The 12,837-nt window shown below is 35.9% G+C and overlaps 1 protein-coding gene across 1 annotated transcript in view; it reads right to left on the bottom strand.

Annotated features, from left to right (window-relative positions):
* The window catches only part of LOC106878177 (proteasome adapter and scaffold protein ECM29), a 63,326-nt gene that overhangs the window by 14,978 nt on the left and 35,511 nt on the right, over positions 1-12,837 (bottom strand). The window contains exons 23-37 of the mRNA XM_052974721.1: positions 11,886-12,000; positions 11,458-11,572; positions 11,050-11,118; positions 9,368-9,485; positions 8,728-8,898; positions 7,267-7,346; positions 6,994-7,099; positions 5,646-5,693; positions 5,093-5,214; positions 4,099-4,264; positions 3,462-3,521; positions 2,806-2,895; positions 2,568-2,634; positions 1,664-1,755; positions 304-367 (exon numbers count right to left, since the gene is read on the bottom strand). Coding sequence (XP_052830681.1) covers positions 304-367; positions 1,664-1,755; positions 2,568-2,634; positions 2,806-2,895; positions 3,462-3,521; positions 4,099-4,264; positions 5,093-5,214; positions 5,646-5,693; positions 6,994-7,099; positions 7,267-7,346; positions 8,728-8,898; positions 9,368-9,485; positions 11,050-11,118; positions 11,458-11,572; positions 11,886-12,000 — 1,483 coding nt within the window. The remainder of the gene's footprint in view (positions 1-303; positions 368-1,663; positions 1,756-2,567; positions 2,635-2,805; positions 2,896-3,461; positions 3,522-4,098; positions 4,265-5,092; positions 5,215-5,645; positions 5,694-6,993; positions 7,100-7,266; positions 7,347-8,727; positions 8,899-9,367; positions 9,486-11,049; positions 11,119-11,457; positions 11,573-11,885; positions 12,001-12,837) is intronic.

Below are 12,837 nucleotides of genomic sequence, written 5' to 3' on the forward strand. Positions count from 1 at the left end.
CACCCACCCACTCTAGCTAAGCCAAGGTCCAATGGCTCATACAAGTAAAAAGTAAACAATAAAAGATACAGTACTAATGTGCAGGTGGTTGTCAGGTAATGGTGCATTAATTATGCAGCACAGATTCGTCTTTACCTGATTGAAACGTTTCCTATGTGAGCTAATGAAAAGACGTGTCTGTATAGCCATGCAACAGGTTGTTGTAGCAGATAAGCTCTCCCTCAATAAACCCCTTATTGTCTTTAAAATAGAAGACAACATGTGAAAACGGTTGGACAAAGAACCAAACAGCTCTTTACTTACCCTTTTCCATGTACCAGGTTTTCAATTTCAACATTAACTTTTCAGTACTGCTGTCTTTAGCAACCTAGAAATAAATGAATAATATACCTGTATTAGATAAATCAAAGCTTGCTTATCAGGTTATTAAAGTACATATATACTTCATCTCCTCCTGACCTGCAAAAGTTCATGTTATTTAATGAAATGTATCTGGTTTTAGAAGAACTTAAAATACCCAATAATGATTTATTTCAAATATTTAATTGAAATTTTTTCATAACCAATAAATATGGTACTCTGAACTATTTCTATATAAATATTATTACAAATTTAAAAGTTTATCTTGTTTGTACACCACATGAATAAGTTAGCATTTCTATATAAGAAATCAGTGCTATAGAGGTCAGCTCCTGGTGAACTACTGTAGTTGATGGCATAAAAGATGCATGAGTATATTAGAGGCACCTTAATTTCAGCAGCATTTATTGAGGAGAGAGAAATGTTTTAGTGCATTAAAGTTTATGGGAGACCCAACTTTGCATATGGGACCCAGAGTGACTTTTTTTTTTTTTTTTTTGATATTTTTAGGAAAAAAGTCTGTCAAGGTAATCTATGACAAAGTCCCAATTTTAAATTGAAAGCTGGTTACTGTATTATATCCCTAAGGCAAAGCATATTATTTCTCCTCTACATATTCGGCTTCAAATTTTGGCATAAGGCCAGCAAGTTTGAGGGAGGGGATAAGCCAATTACCGTAACCCCATCCATTTTCCATGCTGGCATGCGTTGGACAGTTTGACATAGACCTGGCCAGCCAGGGAACTGTCCAGGCTCCAATTGTCTGCTGAGGCATAGTTCCTGCAGCTGAATGCCCTCCCTAATGCCAGTTGCTTCATAGTGTGCTGGGTGCTTTGCATGTGCCATTGCCAAGGGTATATTCAATGCATTTTATATAGCACCAGCACCTGTAAAGGAGAAGCCTGTGTGTATGCACGGCAGCAATTTTACTCAGCCTGATAAATTTTCTTAAGTACAGCAAATCACCTCACCTCCCAGCCCCTTGTCATTTCCTCAGTGAGGCCCAGTGTCTGAAGACCTTTTCTCATCGCTTTGTTCCACATCTTGGGTCTACTCCTTCCACAGGTTCCCTCAACAATTAGAGCTTGGCACTTTTTTATGCAGCTGTCCTCATCCATATGTATCATGTGACCAAACAGTCTCCTCTCTTGCACACAACATCTGATGCCTCTTATACTCAGTTTTCCTCTTAAATCATTTATACTCTGTTGTGCTAAAGGGTAACAAGTTGTTTACTTGGAGAGATGTAGAAATAATTGCAATGGTACATTTATTTACGAGTGGACAGAGTATCAGAACTTACTTTAACTAAATAACCAACAGCTGAAGCATAAGTTTTTCTTACGGCGACATTACGATCAGAGAGTCCAGTCAACATTGAATTCATGAGTTTACCTACATTAATATAGAAGAGGATTTATAAGTTGCTAATACAAACACAGATAACATTTAAAGTATGTGCCATGGCTTAGAAAACTATATAAGTAGTTTATGTGATACTGTTAGGAATGAAGAAACTGTCAATTACTGATCCTTACAAAAGTTTATTATTTTCTAACACGTTAATTGTCACATGTACCACAGGTGGCTCATTGCAAACTTCACACAACTATCATTTGCACCACCAGTGGTACATCTCCATAATTTGAGAAAATATTTTATTCTGTATCTTTGACATGCTTTTGAGGATATTTAACCCTTTAGCATTTAAATTGGCCATATCTGGCCCAAAATTCTCTACATGTTTGATGTTTAAACTGGCCATATTTGGTCTTTCACACCTACCTAACAATGTCGTTGTAAAAATAAAAGTTTGAAATCTCAAATGCATGGTTACAAGATAATGCAGGATAAATTCAAAACAATGCAATAAATAAACATTACATTTGACAAAGTAATCCGAACACTAAAAGGTTAAATAACATGGGTGCTAAACATTAAAGTTTAATTATAAAATATTGTAAAAATGTAAAAGGTATTGTAAGAAGGTGTCATATACTACTACAAACAGTGTGAGCTTTAAATAATTTATGAATGCTTCATTAACTCATAGTGCTGAGCACAAGTCAATCTACAGGCCTGAAGTAGGCAACAATAGATCATGGATAGAATATGCATCAGAGAAATACAAAATAATAAGTCTTTACAATTAGAAGTATACAAGAAATGACTAAACAGATTTTTGAAAATGTGAAAAATGAACATACCTGCATAAGGTGTTAAATCATGGGGACAGTGAGTAGCCAGGGAAGTGATGAAGCTAGCACACCCTGCCTGAAATTAAAGAAGCAACCACCTGTAGAGAGATGTCAATAAAAACTACTCCGAAGAGCATCACATAATTAGAGACAGTGAAGGTACGGCCACCTTCTCTGACATGTCATCATTAAGGTTAAATTTAATTATAAAAACAAATTAAAAAAAGTTAAAAGCCTAATCACTAACCTTAGTTCCAACACCGATTCCACTTTTGATTAATTCTATGAGACGTGGTATCAGTTCTGGCAGCACAGAAGCATCAACATACTGGACACACTGGAATAAAAAAAGGAGTAATTAAACAATTGCTTATAGTAATGTATATCAGTTCCTTGAAGACTCCCTTCCCCTTTTCCATTCTATTCTTTAAAGTAAACAATAATATTTCATAAATTTTATTCTTGAGGCTAGTTTCTTTTTACCCTTTGGCATTTGAACCAATTGCATTCAGCCCAAATATTCTTCCAGTTTTATGTTCAAATCATAGCAAAGCAGACATTCAAGCTTGACACAATCCTCTGGCACATCAGTTCCTGCCAATCTGCCTAATCTATGCCACCAGCATCATCATCATCATCATCATCATCATGGTAGTGATGATGATGATAATATTGGCAGTGGTGGTGACCATTAATGATTGAATGTTTTAATTACTAGCAGTAAATCTTTACATAAATTCCTGATTTCTTAATTACACCTGAACAGTTAAACGTTCTAATATTACTTAAGGAAATTAACTTAGTTTATTAAATGATGTCATAACTTTTCTTGGTTATATCTTGAAATGTAAAGAAATTTTAATGCGGAAAATAAATAAAGAAAGAAAAGAAAAAGAAACTTACTGAATTAACAGTTTCCATCATGGGAGACATCTTAGAAGCAGCAATGCGAGCCATATCCAACTATGAATAACAATATACATCAAATTACATTAATTAGTAACACCACAATGTAAAGTAATAATTACAAAGAATATTCAATGAATAAGACAGGCACAATTTGTGCGATTAAGAAGTTTGTTTGTAACTATGGGGGATTTAGGCTCATTTCTACAGTGTGACACCATGGGTAGATGTGCGTGTGTATATATATGATGGAATCTCCCATCAAAGACAACGTATGAATGTTTAGCTCTTGCTGAAGAGCCTGCACAAATGATTTGTTTATAGCAATCAAATGTCCTGTACTGTACATTAAGTCCCCTTGTTACTTGCTATCAAAATGCAGCAGACTAGTAACTGATGTATTGTAAGATGGGTAACCAACAATGCAGCTGTTCACCAAAAGCATGATATAAAATAAATTTCACAAGTGATTCTCATGTTAAAGATTGCTGATATAAATCATAATTAAAAAAAAATGTTCTGCCATTGTCCAAAGAGAGCTTAAATTAAGCTTGAAAGAAGATGAGATTCATGTCATTTTCTCTTTACATGAGAACAGTTGAAATGTTGGTTGAGACAGAGCTAATGAACTTACTTTTTCCTGTGTCCCTTGATTGCCAGCCTCAGCTTTAACAGCCAGATAATTCATCACCTGGGGTTCTAATCCACTGACGGCTTCAAGTAGAGCAATTGTCAACACAGGAATGTGAGGTTTTATAAGCTTGCCAGCATTTTTACTGATTTTCAAGATAGTTCTCAGTCTGGAATATAACAAATAAAACAGCTTTTCAAAATAGTGTCTGTAATACTTACTATAAATAAGAAAGACATACACATACAAATAACATAATGTAAAGCACCTCTGCTGGCGCCATGTACAAATCACCCACACCGGCACCATGTAAAAGACACCTGTGCCAGTGCCACATAGAAACAAAAAGCACCCATGCAGGTATCACATAAAAGGCCAAGTAAAGAGCACCCAGTGCAATCCTGTAAAGTGGTTGGCATTAGGAAGGGCATCCAGTTGTAGAGACCCTGCCAAAACAAGCATGGGTTTGGTGCAGCCCTGCAGCTTGCCTGCTCCGGTCAAACTGTCCAACCCATGCCAGCATGGAAAACTGATGATAAATGACAATGATGACAATGATGATGATATCTGGGTGTCATTGCTTGAACTGTTAGAGGGTATCACAATACATCAGCACCATCTCCATCATGATTTTACATCTGTTACTCTACATTTATGTTGGTTATATAGGTCTAATTCAAGCAGAGAATCCCACATCTTCTCCATGTCTCTTACAATTTTCCACTTCCAGAGGTTCATTATACTGAGATCACTAGGTACTTCTTCACCTAACTTTATCTCTCTCTCTATCTGTTGTATAAACACACTGACATTACTTATGCAGTCAAGCAACAATCTTGTCAGCTATCTTATTTTCTTTTGCCCTAATTTCTTTTTACACGGTTTTCTTCCTCTAGTCTTCACCCTTTTGCATTTCAGCAGGGAACTAATATGTATACATAAATTTTAAAACTGACAAAAACATCAAGTTACAGAATTCAACAAGAATCTTACATACCCAATAGTCTGTACTTCTTCAACACGACTCTGAAGACAGTTCTTTAGTAGGCAAGGAAGCACTAAACTAATAGCCTGTTCTCCTATTTTGCTGTTATTCAAGTCACAATTCTTTATTGATTCCTGAAATAAAATAATAATATTTAGTAATAATAATACTTAAGAATGAACAAAATTAACATGAAACTTCCTACAAACAGTTATCTTCATTCATTTATTCAAATCAACATTATCTTTATAATCATTACGAGCCCCAGTCAAACCCCTGTCAGCATAGAAAACAGACGTTAAATGGTGATGATGATGATGACGACACACTTATGTACACATACACATGCACACACACGACAGGTTTGTTTGTTTCTATCTACTAAATCCATTAGGTTTTGATTGGTTCAGGCCCTCAGAGCTGCAATAAGACAGATTAATAATCTTCTCAAATATAGCATCCTTATTGGTTCCAAAGAAATGGATACAAGGGGCTTAGTTTGCTTCATGTTTATTTTCCTCCTGCTACTTAATAGTTCACCTAACATGCAATGAAAAGACCTTACCCTGCTCAGTGTTTTACAAGCTTGGTGGGCAGCAGTACGTACAGATTCCTGAAATGAAAGAAAGAGACTTCTGAAACATGGGAATAATGACTTCTATTGGTGAAACATTGAAATACTACTGTCTTACAGTAAAACAATGGTTGTCAGTAAACAATCTGATGAAATACCATCTAAACCCAAGGAGGGTGGTGGTGTGTTGGGTGTGCTTATTGCATGGATTGTTGTGACTCCTGCTCTCCAGTCACTTCAGTTCACCTTTTCATATGGCAGGTCTTTGCAGGTGCACTTGAAGTCCTCACACAGTTGCTTTATGTAGGGTCGATGTGGTCTACCAACATTTACATACCCATGCTTCGGGTATGCAAATCCTTATGCTAGATTGTGGGGTGGGGGTGGAGGGATAATATATGGGGGGAGAAGTTGGGAGTAGAGCAGACTCATGTTGTAGGGGAGCTGCATAGCTACTCACATTTAGGGGAGAGAGTAAGAATGAATGCGTGGTCTCTCCAAAGAGATAGATACTGTGGTGATGAGACATCCAGGTGGCACCTGAAGGTATGAGGGGAGTTGTAGTGAGTGGGGACAGAGATGCTAGGAGTGTGTGTGTATGTGGGGGCGTTGTTTGTAAGAGTGTGTGTTGAGGACGGGTAATGGGAAATGGGAGGCGGGCAACATCTGTAAAATTGCAAAGGATTGAAGGGTGGATGGAGTGAGTGAGGGACACTGGGATAGGAGATAGCTCGTGGTGCATGAGTTGGAGGCAGGGAGATAGGAAAGATAACTCCATTAGGATGGGTATGTCATGTAAATGAATGATACAAACTAAGTAGCTGTGAGTTTTTGATGGAAGATATTCATATTCAAGATAAACTAAGAAAGTAGTGTCACATGTGAAAAATCTGATCCCTCACATATGAGACAGTACAGAATGAAGACTATTACCAGTTCAGATAAGCTTGGAGCATATTCAAACCTGTAAGAAAGCCATTCACTCTCTTTTGGAGAAAATCTTTTACTGTTGACAAATGGTATAAATACACCTACAATCAGCTCACAACATCACCTACACAGATTGTGAGATGCAAACATTTTGGAATGGCCATCTCCTCTCCAGACACAGAAACTGGACAGAGTGTGCTGCAAGCTGATAGGAGAGGTTGTCTCATGATATTCCCCTCATCGTACAATGACTGGTAGCGCCACTGTAAAACAAACATAAACAACATCCATCTCATAATTCAGAATCAAGATTCACAGAAAGATGCTGCATTACAGACTCAACCAACCCATGATAAAATTTAGAAGGAGCAAATTAGTTCATTAAAAAAAAACAAACCAATCAAATTACCTTAATATCATCTCGTACTTGAAGGCAGACTTCCCAGAGAAGTGGCAACTTCTCAATAATGCTATTCAATTGACGACCTTGTAATAAGTTACTTACTGCATAACAGCTGTAAGCAAAATATAAATTTATAATTAAAAAAATTAGATGTGAGGTATTTTAACATGCAATACATGTTTGAAGGGAGGAGTAATGTTTGAGTTTCATATATATATATATATATATATATATATATATATATACGTCATAAACTAAAGCACAAAGGAGTTAATTTACCATGATTCACGAACACGCCATTCAGAAGCTGTAAGATTCTTCAGCAGATCATCGACAATTGCATTCAGGTAGAGGTCAAGCTGTAAAATAATAAACATGTAAAGAACATCATAATTTCATGCAATTATTAATAATAATAATAATAATATGATTCCAGGATTGTAAAGACAGAGGATGAAAAAACAGCAAAAACAATCCCTTAAAATTTGAAATTGCAAGAATTTGGTGTATGAAAACTGTAAGGGTTGTGCCTATAATTGGTGCACTGGGGACTGTAAGTAAAGATACAGACAAATGGTTAAAGGAGATTGGAATAGAATGTCCTGTAATTTGCCTCTTAGGGACAGGAAAGATTATCAAGTGAGTTTTAAGCATTTGAAAGACTATTGAAAGCTTGTGGATACCTAACATCACAGGTAGTAACCTGTTACCCATAGAAATTCTACTACGAGTAAGAACAAACCTCAATCAAATCAAATCAAAAATTGTACCTAGTGAAAATATGACACATCCAAAAACATTTAAGAAACAAGTTGGAGAACAAAAATTAACCCTTTAGCATTTAAACCAGCCATATCCAGCCAAAATATTCCACCTATTTTATACTCAAACTAACCAGATCTGGCCTCTCACACCTATCTTATAATGCTACTGTAAATATAAATAATCTCATCATCAAAATTTCGAGGCTACAAGATGTTGCATGATTAATTCAAAACAATGTGAATAAATAAGCATTACATTTGACAGAGTAATCTGAATGCCAAAGGGTTAAACAACTGGAAAATGAAAACAATGCATGGGCAATACTTCAGAGAAATGGAAGGGAAAAACAAGACCAGCACCTGGAGGTGTCTACAGAAAAGTGATCTGAAAGGATGCACTGAGGCATTGATATGCAGCACCCAGGAACAAGCTCTGAGAACTAATTACACAAAGTTCCAAATTTCTTAACCACACAGCTATACCTGCTCCTATTAGTATTGAATGCCTGTGAAATCACAAAGCTGTAAATATGCCCATGGGATAAGATTAGATGTGTCTAACTGTAGAGCCTATATATCAGCTGAAGTGATTGCATCACAAAATCACAATTGTAAGATGACGGGCCAACAAAAGCCTAGCATCTACAAAGGAGACAGAAAATAATATTGAATAGATTTAGATAATATTTTATCTGCATTTCAAAAACAAAACAGAAATATCAGTTTTAATAAGAGATTGTGAAAATAGTTGCAGATTGGACTGGGAGTTTTTACTTCAACTAATGTAGGCACCTCAGAATTTTAAGGTATCAACTTCAGTAATTTCATCCTTCTGTGGTTGAACTCAATAATTTATTCCTTTTACTTGCAGCATTGGTACTGTTCCATATAAAAAGAAATCTCTAACACTGTTAGTAAATAAATTATGTGAACAGAAGACTAAACAAATGTCAGAAATACTGGAATTAAGACTTACTGTTTTGCCCTTATCTGGGACTAATGCATCCCAAATGCTGCTCATTGCTCTCTGTATCTTGGGGTTAGGATCAAATTGATAGCGATATAGCTTAGGTACAATCTGTGGAAGATAAGGGGCCAATTGCTCTCCAGCATATTGTGCTATGGTACTAAAACCGAACGCTGCACCCTGAAATAGTTCAAAACAGAAAGACATTCAGAAAATAAAAATTTAAATATGAAAATAACATAAAATAGAATAACATGGAGAGTTTTTTTTTGTTTCAATTCAATATCAATGTCTAAGAGCAGACTTTCCAGATCTTTTTGATATTCCTCTGGGAAGTTTTCAAATACTACAGGGTGTCCACAAAGTCTGGCTACATGGAGTAAATAAAATCATAACATAAACAATTAAATATAAGAATTAATAATTTCTTAAAGTATGTGTTAATCCTCATGTACCCAGACTTTGTGGACACCCTGCAGAATAAAATGTGGAAACAATATAGTAAACTGCAAGAATTTTAATATACACAGTTATGTCTAAACTGAATAATTTGATTACTTCTGTCTGAAATAAACGATAGCTTTATCCAGTCAAGCTTGAATTAAAAAGGGAGAAAAACAGCATTAATGAGAAATTAATGAAACTTTACCTTTTTAGAGTTCCATGTAGCCTGGTGATTTGCCAAGTGCATGAATTTATAAATGAGATCTGGTTGGTTCAAATCAGTTGCAATGGAACAGAGTTCTTTGTATGTGGATATGGAGCCACTAAAATGTAAAAAGAGACACAAAGCATTTCAGTCATGAGAGCAATGAAACATTTCACAATAACAAATATCTACAACACTGTGGATTGTTACTTGTTTCAGTCATTGGGTTGTGGCAAAGCTGGAGCACTACTTTGAAGGGTTTTTGTTGAACAAATCAACCCCAGTGGTTACTTTTTAAGACTGCTAATTATTCTATCGTTCTCTTAAGTCAAGCTGGTAAGTTATGAGGACTTAAACAAACCAACACTGGTTACATAGTGGGGGAAGGTGAACAAACACAGAACCATAGGTGCAGACACACACACACACAAGCTTCCATTTGGTGTCTGTTTACCAAGTTCACTCACAAGACATTGGTCAGCCTGGGTATATAATAGAACACACTGCCCAAAGTGCTACATATACAGTGGGAACTGAACTTGAAACCATGTGGTTCCAAAACGAGCTTCTTAATAATACCTTGACCACATCAGAGCATTGAATAGAACACCTCGTAGTATTCATTCTGACCCACTGCACTCTGAGTTCGTATCCTGCCAAGGTCAACTTTGACTTTCATCCTTTCAGAGGTCAATGGAAAAAAGCACTGATCCAGGGTGGTGGCCTGGGTGCCTAAAATAAACACCCTTGCCAACACACTGACCGAGCATCGTAAGGCAAATTCTTGAAACAATGGCCAGCACTAGGCAGAATTGAGACATGAACTCTTCCAGCCAGATATGTGTCCTGGTAAATAAATGTGGATCCAGCATGGCTGAATAGCTAAGAAGTACACTTTGTAATCAAGGGATCCCTGGTTCAATCCTTTTGCCTGGCATCTTGGGCAAGTTTCTTTTCTTTTTTTTTGTGCCATAGCCTCAAATCAACACTCCAGGGTTTGTTAGTGAAATTGGGACGATAGAAGCTGTTTGAGAAGTCTGTCAGGTGAACTGACCTGCAATTCAAAACAACCAGCCAGCTGTGTCACACACTGTATCAGAAGCAGTTATACACTGATCCCAAAGAAACAGGTATCTAACAGAAGAGTCCACTTTGTTGCATTACATTACATTAAGGGTACATGTTTCTGTGAAATACTCATCCACTTCACACATTAATTCACTGAGTAGGTCACTTAGTTTATCAAGCAACTCCATACTCAATGTTGCAGCTGATGGACGTTTCATTTATTTCACAACTGTTGTAGACAGAAAGAAAATATAATTGTTTCCACATATAGTATTGAGTAAAGAACATTTCCCCATTCAAATGGTACCAATCTCAATGTTATTTCACTGAAACCTCATCCAATATATTCCTAGTTTTTATATTATCAATTTCTCCTAAAGTCACTATTCTCTCTTTCAATAGTGGAGGCTTTTTTTATTCTAAGTTACCAAGGGACTGTACAGGTGCTGGTGGCATCAAAAGAGCATCCCCAAAATTTGAACTCAAACTGTAAAAAAGTCAGAAGAAATAGTGTACAGAATTTTTTCCAATACTCTAAAAATTGTGCCAATCTACCAACAGTAAATAAATAAATACATGAACAGATAAATTTCAAAATTTGAAGTAAGTCTTACCCTTCAGGAGTTTTTCCTAAACAACTTGCAGAGAATACTTCAGTATCACCTGTAACAACTGTCTTCGAGCTAGAACCATAAAATACAAAAAAAAAAATTAAAAAGGAAGGAATATTAATATATTTAGTGACCAAAAAAAATAACGAAAAAAAAAAACTTCAGAAATGTCCATCAAAAAGACTCATTAAGTTGTGATAACTTTTTCTTTTTTTTTTAAAAGATTTATAAACTGTTCATTTCTTGTGAGTATTCCATGTACTGCTCATGCAGTTTTCATTACTTTTTCTGAGGAGTTATAGTGCATCTTAGTATTGTACACAAGTTCATTATGTATATTATATTATTGAATCTATTTGATGAAATATAAAAGTAAGAAATGAAGAATAAATACAAATAGCTCTCACTTACCGTTTCCCTGTCAGAAGTGTGTCAACGAGTTCTGAAACCAGGGCATCTTTTTGCTCTGAAGAACAGTTCTCATATACAAGTGACAAGCCTTTGGAGGTGATATCTTGGATGATTTCTGTGATAGAGAAGAAAATAGGTTAAAAAGCAAGAAAAAAGAAAAAGTAAACTGTAGGTGCCGCCATGACTGTGTGATTAAGAAGCTAGATTTGCAACCTTGTGGTTTCAGTCATGGTGGGCATATTTGGCTTCGTATGTTTTACCCCACTCTCACTTTGATGGCATGCACTGCTCTCTCACTCAAGAATAATAAGGACAACAATGAAGATGAAACGAAGAAATGAAATTAAATATCACAATGCATCAGCATTATTTAATCCAATGTTTTCACTTCTTCACTCTCTTATGGTAGACATTCTTGAAATACTTACCATCATTTTCTGACAGCATTGCCATGAAAGCAGCCTGAATGTTTGGTAGACGTTTTTGTAAAGCAGGATGGGATCCACAATGTTTTACCAGAGACAAAAGCCACATGCAGGCAGCCTGTATTGAATGAAATGAAGGATAGTGATAGCAAAACGTGTCTGTCAGTGTGCGTAAGCATGCACTCTAAAATAAGTTCTATCAACTAACTATTCAAAAGTGTTACAATGAAACACCCCAACCAATAAAATAATCTAAAAACAAGCAAACAGGATTTAAAGATGGAAGGAAAAAATAGGAAAAAAATGGAATAAATAAACTAAAGGAAACACATGCACATATATCACTTTCTCTCCACTGAAGATTGTGGTAGCATATGAAACATGATGACTAATGTTAATATTTAATATTGGTTTCAAATTTTGGTACAAGGCTGGCAATTTCAGGGGAGAGGTTTAATCAATTACATTGACCCCACCCCCACTCCCGGTGTTCAACTGAGTATTCTTCGAGGCCACTCAATGTTAGTCAAAACTAACACTGAGTGGCCTTGAGAAATACCCATGTACACAATGTCTTTCTTGACAATAATGGAGATGATTTGCTATTGCCTTCCTATGGTGTTTCATTTGTTCCTTCATAAGTAACTATATCCCTAATCCATCCAAAAATTTTCCAAATTTCACTAATTAATATACGACCAAACTGAAGCTACGGAAAAGAAATTTGCTTAAAATGCAGTACAGTGGGATCCAACTCAAAACTACATTATAGTACAAAAAAAAAAAAAAGAAAGTAAAAACAAGTTTCTTAATGGCACAGCTATGTCTGCACCTATTTTATATATATATATATATATATATATATCATCATCATCATCGTTTAACGTCCGCCTTCCATGCTAGCATGGGTTGGACGATTTGACTGAGGACTGGTGAAACCGGATGGCAACACCAG

Source organism: Octopus bimaculoides, chromosome 19 (genome assembly GCF_001194135.2).
Source record: "Octopus bimaculoides isolate UCB-OBI-ISO-001 chromosome 19, ASM119413v2, whole genome shotgun sequence".
In the NCBI taxonomy this organism is placed as follows: Eukaryota; Metazoa; Mollusca; class Cephalopoda; order Octopoda; family Octopodidae; genus Octopus; species Octopus bimaculoides.